The sequence below is a fragment of the Tympanuchus pallidicinctus genome, unplaced genomic scaffold (assembly GCF_026119805.1).
Source record: "Tympanuchus pallidicinctus isolate F22 unplaced genomic scaffold, pur_lepc_1.0 scaffold12, whole genome shotgun sequence".
NCBI classification, from domain to species: domain Eukaryota; kingdom Metazoa; phylum Chordata; class Aves; order Galliformes; family Phasianidae; genus Tympanuchus; species Tympanuchus pallidicinctus.
Genome location: NW_026294637.1, coordinates 16,366,480 through 16,384,239, shown reverse-complemented (window position 1 = coordinate 16,384,239; position 17,760 = coordinate 16,366,480). Strand labels below are relative to the sequence as shown.

At 36.9% G+C, this 17,760-nt stretch overlaps 1 protein-coding gene across 7 annotated transcripts in view; it reads left to right on the top strand.

Moving 5' to 3' along the window:
* HERC1 (HECT and RLD domain containing E3 ubiquitin protein ligase family member 1) overlaps window positions 1-17,760 on the top strand; it is a 93,986-nt gene that overhangs the window by 48,951 nt on the left and 27,275 nt on the right. For 4 of the 7 annotated variants that reach the window (XM_052672014.1, XM_052672015.1, XM_052672010.1 and 1 more), the window contains exons 28-45: window positions 11-131; window positions 1,100-1,337; window positions 2,304-2,497; window positions 3,841-3,996; window positions 4,313-4,419; window positions 4,654-4,764; window positions 4,845-5,021; window positions 5,882-6,121; window positions 6,320-6,403; window positions 6,900-7,420; window positions 9,537-10,312; window positions 11,392-11,590; window positions 12,484-12,644; window positions 14,182-14,298; window positions 14,516-14,747; window positions 15,579-15,703; window positions 15,953-16,173; window positions 17,333-17,601. In XM_052672014.1, coding sequence (XP_052527974.1) covers window positions 11-131; window positions 1,100-1,337; window positions 2,304-2,497; window positions 3,841-3,996; window positions 4,313-4,419; window positions 4,654-4,764; window positions 4,845-5,021; window positions 5,882-6,121; window positions 6,320-6,403; window positions 6,900-7,420; window positions 9,537-10,312; window positions 11,392-11,590; window positions 12,484-12,644; window positions 14,182-14,298; window positions 14,516-14,747; window positions 15,579-15,703; window positions 15,953-16,173; window positions 17,333-17,601 — 4,049 coding nt within the window. The remainder of the gene's footprint in view (window positions 1-10; window positions 132-1,099; window positions 1,338-2,303; window positions 2,498-3,840; window positions 3,997-4,312; window positions 4,420-4,653; window positions 4,765-4,844; window positions 5,022-5,881; window positions 6,122-6,319; window positions 6,404-6,899; window positions 7,421-9,536; window positions 10,313-11,391; window positions 11,591-12,483; window positions 12,645-14,181; window positions 14,299-14,515; window positions 14,748-15,578; window positions 15,704-15,952; window positions 16,174-17,332; window positions 17,602-17,760) is intronic. The other 3 variants (XM_052672011.1, XM_052672013.1, XM_052672012.1) reach the window with 3 other exon arrangements.

The following is a 17,760-nucleotide window of genomic DNA, read 5'->3' as shown; positions in this document are numbered from 1 at the left end:
TTTGAGCCAGGATGGTATCAGAGCAGCTAAGAGAAGTATTCAGATTGAAATTCAGGTGGCTGTGCACAAAATTTACCAGCAATTGTCTGCTACCTTGGAAAGAGCTCTGCAAGCTAATAAGCATCACATAGGTGAGTGAAAGCAAGATTTGTAAAATGTGTCCTCTGATACGTGGTACAACGTATTCTAAGTGTAACAAAGCATACTTTGATATCAGCAGCCAGAATTCACAGATAAAGAATCAGGCTAATAACTTCTCTGAAGAGAGAGAGTATTTTTAACCTTTTTCTGTCTTAACTTTCTTCAAGTGTCAGCCCTTCTTGTTTTAAGGCTTTTAAGTACTGTAAGCCTTCCAATTCCTGTGAGCTACACATTAATGTTTCCATTTCTTTGTCATTTCAAGTGATTTTTTAGGTTTTCCAGACATCAGTTTTCAGAAGATATTAAGAATCTCCAAACCTTTATTCTTCATTCAGTTGTGATTTTTTTTTTTAACTTACACTCAAAGAACAGGGTATAATGCATGATTTTGAAATCCCCCTCTCCTGTCCTTTACCAAGATATTCCTGTGTGCTTCTGTCCTCAAGGGATAACTGGAATTCTGCAACTCTTTGTGCCTTTGTGCTTGTATTGAATGAGATCTTCAGTACAGAAAAGAGTTGCATAGTTTGCTTTGTTGATAAAGCCTAATGGGCGTACGTACGTGAATTATTTCATTGGCATCACTTACAGTTAAGTGCAACTGAAATAAATTCCTTGAGAATCAGCTTGAAGTACAAGCAGCAAATTAAGTATTTCACATGCTTATCCTTACCTTGGAGAGAAGAGGCTGATCTCTTTTGAGATTTTTGTATCAGAAACTTAACATCACAAGCTAGATCTGTAGGATGTTTTTCTTTGGACACCCTTGACATAGAGTGCACTGAGTGAAAGAGGCTGTGCTGGTACACAGTGAAGTCTACCTCAAAGCGTGCGTTAACAGCAGCTCTTCACTCAGTAATTTAATTTGTTACATTTTCTTCAAACTAATCTACTACTGTTTGTCTTAGTATTCTTTCTGTAAACAGATTGCTAATTAAAAACTGTATTTTAATCTTAGAAGCACAGCAGCGTCTTCTGTTGGTAACAGTCTTTGCTCTAAGCGTGCACTATCAGCCCGTTGATGTCTCCTTGGCTATTTCTACTGGTTTGCTAAACGTGCTATCACAGCTGTGTGGCACAGACACCATGTTAGGACAACCATTACAGTTGCTGCCCAAGACTGGTATTTCTCAGCTCAGCACAGCTTTGAAAGTAGCCAGCACAAGACTACTTCAGATCCTTGCAATCACCACGGGGTAAGTATTGATTGCTCCTTTACTCTCAGAAAATATAATTTTCTGGCTTTTCAGCACTCTTTAGGAGTAACTGTTTTTTGTTTTTTTTTTTCTTTAGAGCATTAAGTATTGTTCAAAAGCATGTAAGTGAAGGAAAAAAAGTATAGTTACATTATTCATATGAAAGATGCACATAAGACTGATAAATATTTTTGAACTGTGGGTGAGATGTTTGAATCTAAATGCTTGGAACTTTATGGTCTCTAAGTATTGCCTTGCAGTATTCCCCGGTTTTGAAGTTTGATTTTATGTCTAGGGCTGTTAAGTTAATATGAAGAGGCTTTATGTAATATTCATTTGTGTAAAAGCAGTGCCAATAATAATGTGGTAGGAGTTCTTCAGAGCTGTACATAATGCTTCTACTCAGAGCACAAAGCAGTTTGCTGGTGAGTACTGGTCTCTGCTAGACAAGGGAACAACATCCAAAAATCTGCCAACACTTAAATATTTGCAGTTTAACTCTGTAAAGGAAAAAAAACAAACACCCAGGTGACAAAGTATTGCCTGTTTAGAGTGGGAGTATTACTTAGTGTAGGATATATGCACCTTCAGTGTTCATACAGAGCAGCACACTTTTCTGCTAATTCTGTTATGTAAGAAAAGAGACAAAATGTCTTCATGTTTGGAAGTTTCAGGGGACTACACTTAATGAACTGTTGCTTTTTTTCCCCTGGAAATACTGGAAAAATACTCTTTGACTATAAAGAATGGACAATTTTTAAGTGTCTTAAAAGTGAGGCTCATGTGAGAGCAATCTGCCGAACTTGTGGAGGATGAAGCAAAGTAACCTGCTGCAATTAAATGGATTAGAATTAGCTCTGTGTTAGCCCCTGTGTTCACTTGTACTGAGTTTATAGTTGTCTTTGTTATAGTTCTTTTCATCAGCTCTCAAATATTCTTTGTTTCTACTTTATTGTGTGTTTATAGAACCTATGCTGACAAACTGAGCCCAAAGGTGGTCCAGTCATTGCTGGATTTATTATGCAGTCAGCTAAAAAACTTGTTATCACAAGCTGGGGTGATGCTTATGGCTTCATTTGGAGAAGAGGAAGTTGAGGAGCATGAAGCAGATTCAAAAAAGGCAGATTCAAATGGGGAGAATGAAAAGAGAGACTTCAGAGGTAATTATCTTGCATAATTTCTGTTACAGTTTCAAAGTACTAAGTGCTGAAGCCCTCACTCTGCTGTACTGTACTGTACTATTGTTGGGCCATTCTTAACTCTGTAGATTAGGTTAAAATATAATCAGGTAATTTTATGCTCACATTAGATTTATCAATCCATTTAAAGGTAGGATTAAGTAGAGAATAAGAATTATCAATCCATTTAAAGGTAGGATTAAGTAGAGAATAAGAATTACTCCATTCAGTCTGTAATTAGAAGAGGAGCACTTTTTCTCTGAAAATGAGTTGATTGCTGGTATTATTTTTCAAAGTGTGGTCAAAGAAATTCCCTTCTCTGAGTTTTGAACTGCAAATAAACGTAGTGTAATTCACAAAGTTGTTGCATCTGCTCTGTACTGTGCAGAGCATTGTATTCAAAGGTCTGCTAGAAGAGGTGTTCTGAAACCTAAAAGTCCTTACATGGTTTACAATCCCTTAAAAAACATTTTTCTTTTGTGTGGAAATACTGTGATATACTCAAAGAAATTTTTAGGTGTATTTTTGCTGCTGGTTGTGGTTACAGCCTTCTTTTCTTCTCAGTAATTGGATGGCTGATGAATTCCTAAGATAATTAATTGTCATAATTAGTTCATTAACAAGTTAGCTTATAAGGCCTTCTGTTTTGAAGACATTACCTTGTAAAGATAGCAGCTCCTTTAAAATGAATTGAGGCATGAGGGAGTGTAGTGTTTTGCATCAAAATCTCAGAAAATGAAAAACATTTCATTATTGCATTTTGTTAGCAGTAGCTGCTTTATATACTGCTATGCTCATAAATAAAAATGCAGTAACTGATCATTATATTTTTACTTCTGGATCTGTTTGTTGCCGGTAACAAGCACTGCTAATATTTTAGCAGCTCAAGTTTCTGATAGATGTCAGATGATTACTTTTATGTTTAAGTTGCTTGGCTTTATATTAAATATATAGAGCTTGCAAATACTGAGGTGTTGTTCTATAACCCCACACTTTTGCTAAGATATGTATAACAATTTATTGTACAGTTGTTTATAAATCTTAGCTTTCCAAAGCACTCATTTTCCATTGCTACACAAATATCACATGGTGCACTGTTTTTTTTCCCAAATGCCTGTTATTCCATATAGCGTAGCCTAGCAATATTAGTTGTCCAACCTGTCCAATCCTTTCTGGATGCCTTACACCCAAAAACTGATAACATCACAAAACTCAGCTACAAATGTCTGTTTTAATATTTTTTTCAACTGTGGTTTTAGTAGTATGTTATTTGCAGATGCTGTTTAGGAATGGGTGTAAATGAAAATTTTTATTTAACTTTATAGCTGCCCTCCGAAAGCAGCACGCAGCAGAGCTGCACTTGGGAGACTTCCTTGTTTTCTTGCGTAGAGTTGTCTCTTCAAAAGCAATTCAGTCAAAAATGGCATCTCCAAAGTGGACTGAAGTACTTCTTAACATTGCTTCTCAGAAGTGTTGCTCAGGTAAGAGTTTTTCAAAATGTGATTAATGGTTATACTTGCAGTTCCTGAAATCAAGTCCTATTTGATCATATATTGCACACTGATTTTAGCTCTTCAACCTCAGTAGTTGTACGCATGTCATACTTAGGAAAATTGTGTATTTAATCATGTTATAGAATGATAGAATGGCCTGGATTGAAAAGGACCATAATGATCATCTAATTTCAACCCCCCTGTTATGTGCAGGGTTGCCATTGGAGGCATGCAAGTCAAATCGTAGGTGCCTGTCTGATGCAGAAGTCACTTGTAGATTATTAACATACTCTTCCATCTTCAGGAGTTCCCTTGGTTGGAAATTTGAGGACTAGACTTCTTGCACTTCATGTACTAGAAGCTGTATTACCTGCTTGTGAATCTGGCGTTGAAGATGATCAGATGGCTCAGGTCTTTATATTTTGCTATAAGTTTTTTCACTTGTTTCTTCAGAAAGTCTCATTAGAGTTGTAAATGCTTCATAGATTTGCTCAGAATCCAAATCAGATGAGGGTCATTTTAGATACTTGCTTATCTAGGAGCTCTACATATTTTTTACATTTGTACTTAGGAAGCAAAATAAAATGCTACTTGTTGACCTCATCTTGGATTTAGGATGATCTGAATTATTTTCTGATATGCCAGGTTGTTGAACGATTATTCTCGCTTCTGTCTGACTGTATGTGGGAGGCTCCTATAGCTCAAGCTAAGCATGCAATTCAAATAAAGGAGAAAGAACAAGAAATGAAGCTGCAGGTAATTATGGTTTGCTTCCTCTTCTGTTTGAGTGCAGCTAAGTTGCATTTATTACAGACGTTTTGTCCTGTTTCTGATAGAAGCAAGGAGAGTCTGAAGATGAAGATGAAAATCTTCCCATACAGGAAGTGTCCTTCGACCCTGAGAAAGCGCAGTGCTGCATAGTGGAGAACGGGCAGATTCTAACTCATGGAAGTGGGGGTAAAGGATATGGATTGGCATCAACTGGAGTCACTTCAGGATGTTACCAGTGGAAGGTAGGTTGAATGAAAGTGTGTTTCTTTTCTTACCTTGTTATAGAAATATACTGTAATTTAGAAATAGTAGCTAACTATGACTTTTAGGTTATGACAGCATCTTTGCACAAATTACATTTTCGATCCAAAGGGAAGAATTTGTGGCTGGTCTTGAGCACTCTACTGTTCAAAGTAAATTTTCAGCTGATGTTTCAGTACACAGGTTGGAGGCATTGATTACATGCTGAGTGTTTGTAGAAGTGCTGGTACATGTTCCTGAGATCCCTAGTTAAAAATGGATGTGGTAGTCTTGAAATAGTTACTTTCTGAACTATGTAGATTTTGATTTTTTTCCTTTGGAGAAATATTTGAGAAAATGTTTTTTCTATTTCAGAAAGCCTATGTGATGAGATTAGCCTTTAATTACATCATCTGAATGGTTTATTCAGAAATACAGATAAATATGCAGTTGTAGTCAGTATTGTCTTTAAACATAAGGCTTCTAATTCTTTCTTACTTGAATCTACATAAATTTCTTGCTGCGAAGGTGAAGAGTAAAGCTTGTTTATTTCAGTAATATGTTTATTGCTTACATGCCAGCTTCTGTGTTTCTTGAGTCAGAAAAAAAATCTTGTGTTTCTTTTTCAGATAGTTCTTTCCATTACTATCAGGTCAAATTTAAATGACTTGTTAATGACTACTCCTATACACCAAGACATCCTTTTAGAAATGGAATATGATTTTAGCTGATTAATTTTATTTATTTTTTATTAAATGCTTGTCAGTAACATGGTTATTAGTACTAATGAATATGTATAAGGCAAGTTCTCATTGCTTTGTTCTGTTACAGTGTGTATTCTGATTTTTTATCTGCCTTTTAGTTCTACATTGTGAAGGAGAATCGAGGCAATGAAGGCACATGTGTTGGTGTTTCTCGCTGGCCAGTACACGATTTTAACCATCGCACTACCTCAGATATGTGGCTGTATAGAGCCTACAGTGGTAACCTTTATCACAATGGAGAGCAAACTTTGACTCTGTCCAGCTTTACCCAAGGAGATTTCATCACATGCGTGTTAGATATGGAAGCAAGAACTATTTCCTTTGGTAAAAATGGAGAGGTATTTGTTTCTTTCTGATTGTATTTGGTTTGGTTTTTGACTGTTGCTTTTTTTAATAGTAATTTGGCATAAATATATAGAGCTATTTTATATAAAGCTAAGTATAATGGTTAAGATAAGAATATAACTTTGTCATGTTTTCAATGGTTAAGGTGTTCTAAGTTTCTGGTTTTTATTTTGTTAATTTGTTTTACCTAGGAGCCAAAACTAGCTTTTGAAGATGTGGATGCAGCAGAGTTATATCCTTGTGTTATGTTCTATAGCAGTAATCCAGGAGAAAAGGTAACATAAATGTTCATCTGCATTGCTCCCAAGTCTGTGCTTTTCCTAGTCTGTGTCAATGAACGTAGAAGGGATTTTTTGGGGAGTGGGGATTGATGGCAGTTGACAAGTACTGAGAATGTCAGTGTTGATTCATTGTGTTTTAAGGCATGAACAACATTACATTATTTCCACACTATCTAGACTTTTCCTACATGTGCAATCTACTAAAAAATAGATCTACACGTAAAATCACAATCCATAGAAACTACAGATAATACGGTGTTAGGAATTCCAGATATTCTGAGATGTGTGTTCTGTATGGGAAAGCTCTAACTGTTGGAATTTTGGTATCTTTGAATTTATAGGAATGCAGTGATAAGATTGGAATTCCTAGAATACCTCACCCAAAAAAAAAAGATAATGCTATTCGTTCTTTCTATTCATCAGTAGTCTCTTGTTTTAAAATAAGCTCCTGTGTAGATTAAAAACATAACTTCTCTCTTTAAACACTTAGGTGAAAATCTGTGATATGCAGATGCGTGGTACACCGAGAGACTTGCTACCTGGTGACCCCATCTGTAGTCCTGTTGCTGCAGTGCTGGCAGAAGCCACCATCCAACTCATTCGTATCCTTCATCGCACCGACCGTTGGACACACTGCATCAATAAAAAAATGATGGAAAGGCTGAATAAAATCAAAACATGTCTTAAAGAAGCAGGTCAAAAGCTGAAGAAAAGTCGCTCAATTCAAAGTCGAGAAGAGAATGAGGTGAGAGAGGAGAAAGAAAATAAGGAGGAGGAGAAGGGCAAGCATAACAGACATGGTCTGGCAGACCTTTCAGAATTGCAGCTGAAGATGCTGTGTGTGGAAGTGTGGCCTGTTTTGGCAGTAATTGGTGGAGTTGATGCTGGACTTAGAGTTGGAGGTCGATGTGTACACAAGCAAACTGGACGTCATGCCACTTTACTTGGAGTAGTGAAGGAAGGCAGTACATCTGCTAAGGTCCAATGGGATGAAGCAGAGATTACTATCAGGTACAGTATGCTCATTTCTTACACTTTTCAAAATCTAATGGTGTTTTGTGTTCAATAATCTTCAAAAGTAATGTACATCTTACATTGGAATCACGTTGAGCAGTTGTTTTAACCTTAAACTTTAAAATAATGCAGCCAAAATTGCATTTTCAGAACAAACAAATAGGGGTTACATTTCAACATTATTTAGTAATAAAATGCTTGGTATGTCAAATGTATTTTAATAGCTTAGAATTGATTGGCATCACTAGAATTCTTAGTTTTGGGCTCAAGGTTTCGGAGTTGGAATGGGACCAGCCTGCCAGTTTTCCCAAATTCGTAATTAACATTGCTTCTTTTTAAATGTGTATTGCTCTCTTAATTTCCTGTAGCCTCTGGTGTAAGGTTTTTACTTGGGGAAATTGCTCACTTTTGTTGTAAATGGTGAATCTGATTCTGAATAGAATCGTGGTTTGATTTATCGGAGTTAAGAACAGATCTCTTCACTGTGTTGGTGTTTTGTCCTTAGGGGAGCACAAGTTGCTCTGTGGGTCTTATGGATGAGGCAAAGTCATGAAGTGGGAAGGTTCTCTTCTTTTAATGGTGGGTGGATGGGGGTACTCAAATCAGTGCTGCCTTGAAGGAGCATTTATTCATTTTTGACCTGCCTTAGAAAGCTAAAGGAATGCCCTGTATTTGATGTTGACTCACTGGAGCTGTTGTGCAGAGGATCTTCAGATCTTGGAGAGAAAGCTGGAAGGAGATGATTCTTTTTCCACCTTTCTTGCAGGTTCACTTTCAAAGGGAGGGCACTGGGAAGGAAGCTGTGAAATGAAGCTAGAGCCTTCTGTAGGCTCAGTGGTGTTCTCGTAGGAATTGTTTGTGGCTTTCGAGTAGAAAGATTTGCTTCACTAAAATCCTAGTATTCTTCAGGCTACAGTTAAACTTTTATCTTGTGGAGAAATTGAGTAGTAATAATTTCTTTTGCCATCAGTTAAAATTACATTTTGAAGCTAAGGTCGGATCACCTCTTGAAACTTTTGTGACATTATGCCTATTTTGTCATTATGCAAAAGCTGTTGTTGCTTTAATTAAATATGCCGAAGTGCAGTTAATGACTGAATTAAATTCCGGATATGAATTCTTTTAAGTATGCCCTTTTGGCGTATGACCTTAAAGTAGTGTGATCTTAAAGTAATTTCAAATCCTATTTAAGTGAAGTGGTGCAGTTCTTGACGGTAGACAACGGTAATTCATAGAATTGAGTTCAGAATGTACTTCCGTAATTAGAATCCAAATAAAACTTGTTTTCACTCTTAAAGTAGAATTTTACCTTATGAAAGGGGGAGACATTTTGGAGGAGTAGTGAAAGGAAGATTTAAAAATCCTCTGTCTACTGGATGCATAGGAAAATGTAATGGAAAATAGAAGACGTAGGGAAAATACAGGCTAATGAATTTTTATCCTGCTTATGGTGAAAAGTAGTCAAGTGTAATTCCTAAATGTAACAAAGGTATCACTGAATATGGCTTATCTAAGTAGTCATCCATTATCTGTCTGTTGGGCTTCCTGACCTACGTTTAGAAAGTCCCTGTTCTCTCTAGGGAGTCTGTCTTGACATAAACAGCAACAGAATTGTCACAAGCTATCAGCTGTGTGCTCCTTCCAATAATTTGTACAGCAACGTGCAATCAGTGTGCAATCAGTCAAAACTTCTACTTAATGCTTAAGAAAAAACCAGTTTTTTATATCCAACTTTTTATTCCTGTTCACAAGTTCAGCTTATATGTAAGAATAAAACTTGACGTAGGGTAAATTATCTTAGAAGTCTGTTTCATATTTTGAAATAATACAGAAGGATGCTCTGTCAGCACTAATTGATAGCTTCTGTGATGCTTCTGGATTTTAATGGTTGTTGTTGAAAACGTGTGCATTTTGTTGCCTTTGCTCTGATATCATATCTCCCCATTTTCTGATCATAACCTCATTTTCCCCCGTTTACATTTAATTTTTAGAATTGGTTCGTTTATTTCATTAAACGTATTTTACATCTTACTTTGCCGACATTATTTCCTGTACTTTCCTCCTGTCTCTCCCTCACTTGCTTTTTCCTGTGTCATTCTGATCTTTATTAAAGCTTCCCAACTTTTTGGTCGCCTAGTGATACTCCACTGTATAATCTGGAGCCCTGTGAGCCACTGCCTTTTGATGTTGCAAGATTTCGTGGGCTGACAGCTACTGTGTTGCTGGACCTTACCTATCTGACTGGCATCCATGAAGACATGGGAAAACAAAGCACCAAGAGACATGAGAAAAAACACAGACATGAATCTGAAGACAAAGGTGAAGTGGAGCAGAAAATGGAGGGTGATGCTGGAGCAGATACACGATCAGCACTAAGTGCCGATGATAACAAAGGACATAGCACTGCAAGCTCTAAATCAGAAAATGAAATCGCTTCCTTTTCCCTAGAACCATCAACATTAGGGATGGAATCCCAACACCAGCCTGCTGAAGGAAGAAAAAAGAATCACGAACATTCACCAAGAAATCATGATATAGTTCAGTCAGAAATCAGAGCCGTACAGCTATCTTATCTTTATCTTGGTGCTATGAAGTCACTTAGTGTTCTTCTTAGTTGTAGTAAATATGCTGAACTACTGTTAATACCAAAAGTCCTGGCAGAAAATGGTCACAACTCAGACTGTGCCAGTTCTCCAGTTGTTCATGAAGATGTGGAGATGCGTGCTGCCCTGCAGTTCCTGATGCGACACATGGTGAAGCGAGCAGTCATGCGCTCACCTATTAAAAGAGCCTTAGGACTGGCGGATTTGGAGCGAGCACAAGCCATGATCTACAAGTTAGTGGTTCATGGATTGCTGGAGGATCAGTTTGGTGGCAGACTTAAACCAGGTACCTTTTCAAAATTATTCAAGTGTAGTGCTAACCTATTGTGTACTTGTATTTCAGTGGTTAGAAACAATAATGATACAAATGACATAATCTTGTAATTTTATAGGGGCTATACTTTGGAGAAATTTTACAGAGACTTTTTAATTGCTTTTTAGATGCAGCACTGATTGAGGTTTTTTTGCCTTTCTCCAGTCCCTTATTTTAATAAAAAGTAAATACAAATCAGTAAATCAGAAATGTAGCCTCTTCCTAATTTTTCTTTCTGCTTTTGAAAAATGAGCAGCTCTGTATGTATTTGTTGGAAGAATTCGTTTATCACACAAGGACTGCAAAGGTCACTGTTGTAAAAGAATGATTGTATACAGTCACGTTAACAGATGATGTTGAGAGTTCTTTCACTTTGTTTCTCTTCATGAGAATTTGTGAATCAGTTTTGGTTGTTTATTTTCCTGAGATATTTGGCACTGAACTAGCAGAACTTGAAGAGAGAACACGTATCATTCCTGTTTGTCTTAAAAAAAGATCTATATTACAGGTTGAGTCTTTGGGGAAATGATTTAAATCAGTTTAAAAAGAAAATATCTGCAGTACTTTTTAATACCTAACTATCTAAAGTATTTTTTTTTAATTCTCTAAGATATTAAAGATAATCCCTGTGCTGTTTGCTTCTTTACTATCTTAGGTATTTCTTAAACATCAACTAAAAAACCCTTCAAAAATCTATTACTTAAGCCAGTAAGTTAAAAACAGCTTTGTACTTGATCAGCCCTTTTGCCTAACATAATAATCCTAAATGTTACAACAGTAAGTATCATAAGGTCTAACCAAGTAAATGGTTTCTCTAAGATTATAAAGTTTTACTTACTCTTCACCTTGTTATCAGTATGACAACCGGAGACCAGTCTGTTAACTTAAGTCCATGAGTAATTGGCAGAGGTATCTGTGTTGTTAGAGTTTCTGCACACCTCTTTATTAGGGGAGAGATTCTTTATTTTTGTTTTTTTTAAGTTTAACCACAAGTACTGTTTTAGTGTGTTAAGTTTCATTAATGTTCCTGCACTGCCTGTTTTCGGCTGCAGAAGTAGACCAGCAAGTGGAAGAAGGTGATCAGTCTCAGCAAGCCCAAACACCAGTTACGACCAGCCCTTCTGCTTCCAGCACAACCTCCTTCATGAGCAGCTCTCTGGAGGATACTACTACTGCTACTACTCCAGTAACAGATACTGAAACTGTTCCTGCTTCTGAATCTCCTGGTGTTATGCCTCTCAGTCTTCTTAGGTAAAACATTTTCTTACTTACATATCATGTCCGTCTTTGGCTCTGTGAGGTTTTGGAAACATTAACAGCTGTTAGGAGCTGCCTCCACAAAATACAAGGTTAAGTTTGTTACTTTGAGGACATGCATTTCTAAAACTAGAAAGCTGCTAAGCTTTTTATAGAAACTATATACATGTATGTATAGCATCTAAGTTCTTTTGAGCAGGAGGAAATATGTTTCTTCAGTTGTCATTTTTATTTGATACAGTTCAAAATACAAGTCAGTGACATTTCTGCATTTTAATTAATAGTTAAATAGTTGATGTTCAGACTAGAATAGATCTTAGTTTGCAAGCAACTCTACAGTCCTGTTTGTTTCATCCTACCCTTGCATACTGAAGTGAAGCTAAATTAATTTGCGGAGGTTATTTGAGATGTGGAGGAAAATCTGCTTAATGCTGAATATAGTCCTCCGTTTATTGCTTTTGTCGACATGTCTGACCTCTGTTCTGAGAGGTTTTGCAGATGCAGTTTGACGAAAGCCAGAACAAAGTCTTATCACCAGGACAGCAAAAGTAAAATACCTTACAAGGAATGATTAGTCAGGCTGTGTTCAGTATGTGATGTAGAAATGGGGAAGTGAGTTTACTTCTCAGACTGCCCTGGGTCTGTGAGGTATTTTTAGGTGCATGTCTGGGAATCTAACTGTCCAGGCAAAAAAATTGGAATGAGTTATTCCTACAGAGTTCCTCTCCTACTCCCCTAAATATATGTAGTATTACTCCTTACCCTTGCAAAATTCAGGTACTGTAAGGTGCACTTGGCAAGTTGTGGTCTAATTTGATGTATTTCTTACGTCAGATCTCTTTCAGGGTTGCTCTTTTTCATATAAATATATACTTTTTTTTTTAAAGGCAAATGTTCTCCAGTTATCCTACTACAACTGTGCTGCCAGCACGACGTGCTCAGACTCCTCCAATATCTTCGTTACCAACTTCTCCTTCAGATGAAGTTGGGAGGAGACAAAGCTTGACTTCTCCTGATTCCCAGTCTGCAAGGCCTACGAATCGTACAGGTATACTTGTCAATACACACAGAAATATGGACAGCTGTAAACTCACACAAGTTCTGTATAGCTTTTTAAGACCTTTTTGAGACTCCCTGGAATTGTAAAGGTAATGGGAGGCATCTCTTCACAGGTAGGACTGTGCTACTGCTTGCACTTTGCTTCTTAAAACAGCAATCTGTTCCATTCCAGTGTGCATACAGAATGGGGTAACAAGGGAATTGAGCAAATTGTTGAGTGAGAATCACAGACTGCTGAAGATCTGTCATGTGATCCAAAGCATATGTGTATGTTTTATGAGGGCTGCTCTGAAAGTAATGCCTTCTATTTTATTATGTTTGTCCATGACGTCAGAGGTGGAAGTCGGTGCTATGGCAGTAGTATTTTCCACCAGTATTCCACTTCATTTTGTTGTGATGCAGTCTGACATACTAGAGACTGACTTGGAAGTGGGTATGAAGCAAAGGTGTGGAATTGAATTTCTCCAGGCAGAAAAAAATTGTCCCCTGATGACAGTTCATCAACACTTGCTAAACCTTTATGGAGACTGAACAGTGGGTGTGAGCACAGTGAGGCAGTGCGTGGTGCATTTCAGCAGTGGTGACAGTGGCATGAAAGAAAACCGTGTTCCAGATAGCCATGCAAATTTTATTGTGCTCTTTGTCTTAAGTTTCCGTGGAAATAAATAGGAATAATTACTTTCAGAGTAACCTACATATATTTAAATGAATACAGTAGACTGAGTTAAAGTATATTCTTCAAATTTCTTACTTGGTGCTGAGAAACAGTCTATCCTCTTATTCTTGCTCTTACATCCATGCTTTAGTTTGTCTCTTCCTGCTGTTTCACTTGTAGCAACTTGTCTGCTCCATCTTCCTCTCTCATTTTTTGATGAGGTGACTTGCTTCTGGATCATTGTGCAACAGAGTTTGTCAGTATATTTAGTGTCTTTGTTGATCAGAGGAAATTATGTTTTCAGTGAAACTTTTTGAGTAGTAATTAATATTTTTAGAGACTCTCGAGTCACTTTGGGCAGAAGTAATACCCATAGCCTGCAGAGAGATTTTTTGATATAATAGCTGTATATATATAATCTGCAGAGATTTTTGGACATATGCCAGCATCTTAGACCCAGAGAGAGATCTTTACTTAAGAGGAATGGGTATTAATGTGATCGCAAAATATTTTGGAATCTTGATGGCAAGGGTAACTTTCTTCTTGACTACCTACATATAAATCAAATAGATAATTTGATAGAATTTGAAACAGAAACAAACTCCTTAGAAATACTTCAAAAGAAATTGTTGCTTAAATATTATGAGTGTCCTATTTGATTGAACAGAGGCTGACATAATATAAATGGGACTTAATAGAATAAACGCTGTCTGAGTTCATTGTATCTTGCCTTCTGTTGAAAAGTAACAGCAAGGGAAGTTGTTAGGGCAATTGCTCCCTTATCTGAAGCTAACAAATCTTTTCCAAATCAGAATGAGATTGGCTGAAGTGGAAAAACTAAAGAAAGATCTTTTTTTTTCTGTCTTCTAAGCTTTGTCTGATCCAAGCAGCCGACTTTCAACATCTCCTCCTCCTCCTGCCATTGCTGTTCCATTGTTAGAAATGGGATTCTCCCTCAGGCAGATTGCAAAAGCCATGGAAGCCACAGGTAATCAATAACAATATCAATTTAAACTGAAAAAATAGATCAGTATTACATTGGAACAAATTGTGTTTCATACTTTAGTTTTGCAGTGCTGTAAGTGTTTGGGAGAAAAAATGGATTTTTTTTACCATCACTGGTGTAATATAATTAATATATATATGTTGTATATATTATATGTGCAGTATAATACAGTTTTAAATAGTGACTTCAATGCTTTCAGGTGCCAGAGGAGAAGCAGATGCGCAGAACATCACAGTGCTTGCTATGTGGATGATAGAGCACCCTGGAAATGAAGATGATGAAGAACCCCAGCCAGATGTGGCTGCAGATGCACGACATGGGGCGATAGTCTCTGGCAGTGGTGGAAAATCTGGTGATCATTGTTATTTGCAGTCACCAGGTGATATCCCTTCAGCTGATGCCGCTGAAATGGAAGAAGGCTTTAGTGAAAGGTAAAAATGCAGTTTTCCTCTAATACCTTATAATCTCTTGCTGGAATGGAAAGTCATTGTTACTGATGGGAAACACTGTAATGCCATTTCTGCATTTTGTTACATTGGTAAAAGCAAAGATACAATTAAATTACTCTGCACTCTGCGTTTACTTTCCTGTACTGTATATGCACACAACTGGAGAAGAATGTAATTGAGTGTCCTTCCTTCAAAAAAAGAGTGAACAAAAAAAATGAAAACAGAGAGACTGCATTTTTACCAGTGAGATAAGTAGTAATAAAGCAGAAATTCATTGGAGAGTTTTTTTTTTGTTTGATAGTTTGTGTTTTTTATTTCAGTATATTCATGAACACCTACCTTCCTACATTTTTTCTTTTAAAGAAATTTTTGTCTTGTCCAGAGAATCGAACTGAGATTTACACTCTCAGCCATATTCATAACTTTAGATCTAAACAACGTATTAATCTAGTAAGAAAGATTTTACTTTATATTTTAATCCTAAAAGTAGTTACGTTAAGTGACACTTGCTGCAGATCATACCAGTTTTTTGCTAACCAGGGGGGTGAGAACTGCAGTGTGTATTTTGAGAATGCTTTTGTTCAGCTTCCTTGATCCTCATGAGGAATTCATTTATAGGTTTTCTTAATTAATTGTCTTGGGTAAAATGCAATTTCACAGGGAACTCACAGATTTCACGTGGCAAAAATAGATGATTAAGTGTTACTTGTTGAGGGAATTACTGATGCAGGGACAGAAGTGTTGATTTTATTTCTTTAACAAAGAAATTTTAAATCTGTTTTTTATTTACCTGTTGATTACAAATTCTTGTAGCCCTGATAATATGGATCATGTGGATAATGCTGCTTCTGCAAGTGGACCTCCTTCTAGAAGTCGGTCATCTGTAACAAGAAGACACAAATTTGATTTAGCTGCCCGAACACTGCTAGCACGTGCTGGTAGGTGTTCTGAAAGACTTCCAGATTTTTGTTTGTCCAGTAGATGAAGAGGATGGGTGTTGGTACCTAGCATGAAAGTTACACAAGTCTCCTTTGCAGATGTATATCATTGTGTCTTTAGATTAAGTGTTTTACGTGGTGAGAGAAAGCAGTGATTATCTGAATTTAAAAACAAGGAAAAATGTAGCTGAAAGTGGATTTATGCCTATTACATGCAAAATGAATGTACTGTTTTCTTTTGCACTCGAGCGGGATTATACCGCTCTGTACAGGCCCACAGAAATCAGAGTCGAAGAGAAGGGATATCTTTGCAGCAAGATCCAGGGGCTCTTTATGACTTCAACTTGGATGAGGAGTTGGAAATTGACCTTGACGATGAAGCAATGGAAGCTATGTTTGGTCAAGACCTGGCTAGTGATAATGATATTCTGGGAATGTGGATCCCGGAGGTATTGGATTGGCCTACCTGGGTGTGTGTGACTGCAGCGGGGGCTGCTTTAACTTACTGCTCTTTGCATGTTTGCATTTCTTAATTTAAAGTAACGTGTGTAAGGTTATATCTCAATTTGAAATAACTTACTAAAAGCCAGCAATGCTAAAATCTTGTGTTCTGTAGCTTCACTTTTAGCTTAAGAATAATGCTTTCTTGTGTTTCTTACTCTATGCTTCCTGTACATAGTTTTCCTGTCCTCTTCCCTGAAAGGTGACAACAGAACTAGTGTGTTTGTTTTGATGATAGTACTTAAAAAGCAAATTAGGCCACATTGTCTGGCAGTGAAATTGCTTTACTTAATAATAATAAAATTAGCAATAATAAATCTCATTTGTAGCAACATAATTTGCACTTAAATCAGTTTTGTCCTCTTGATTTCATCATGTCATGTATATGTCAGCATCTGAAAAGGATTTATACACTGTCCTCATTCAGTTGTTGTATAGCTTAGTCAAAGTACTTTTGAAATGGAAGAGAAATATATTAACAGTAGGTTGTTAATCTTTGGATTATCCATCTCAAGATGATGACCAGCCTACAAGACTAAACTTTCATTTCCTATTTGTAACAGTACTTGATTCTGATATGGAAGCAAGATGCAGTATGCATGTGTAATCTTCAGAGACTTTGCTTCACTGGAGCATCTTGATGAAAGCACTTAGGACACAGGAGTAGTTCTAGAAGAACAAACTATAAATTCAGATAGAATCGTGGAATGTATTGACACAGCTTATTGTTTTGCACAGTAAATGTAAGGGCTGATTGTCTGCAAACAATGGATTCTTTTTTCCTTAATAATCTAGTCTCATGCATGTTCTGAGAAGAACAGGATAATTTAAACACAGTATTAATGTAAACCAGCAACAACACTAGTTGTGTGTGAGAAATGCTAGTCAGGATTTTTTTTAGTCAAATCTGAAATGAATAGGAAAATTTTAAATTTATGTCCCAATGTTTTTCCTCTTCTGAGATCTGGTTGTCTGTTTCTGCTTTGTCCTTGTGCAAGGTTACCACACACATTCTACTTGGTGTAGTAGAAATGGGCAGAAACATCCATTTAACAACATTGGCATATTTTTAATATCGAGTATGAAGATGTTTTTCCCTGTAAGTAACGTGAGAATCTTATTACGCAGCATGTTTGTGAATCTGAAGACAGAGAAGAAGTAGTGGTTTGTGAACTGTGTGAATCAAGTGTTGTCAGCTTCAATCAACACATGAAAAGAAACCATCCAGGCTGCGGGCGCAGTGCCAACCGTCAGGGCTATCGTAGCAATGGCTCCTATGTGGATGGATGGTTTGGTGGTGAATGTGGAAGTGGAAATCCTTACTATTTATTGTGTGGTGTCTGCAGAGACAAGTACTTAGCCCTGAAGAGTAAATCCAAAACATCAACTTCAGAAAGGTACAGAAATAAAAGAGTGGAACACTGTATGTGAAGGAAAAAAAGAACTTGGAAGTATCAACTAGTCTATGAATTTTAAGAAATTGAATGAAGAAATACAAATTTGTGGTAGAACTAATGTCTTTAATTAACTGAGGCTTGAAATCTTTGTTTGTCTTC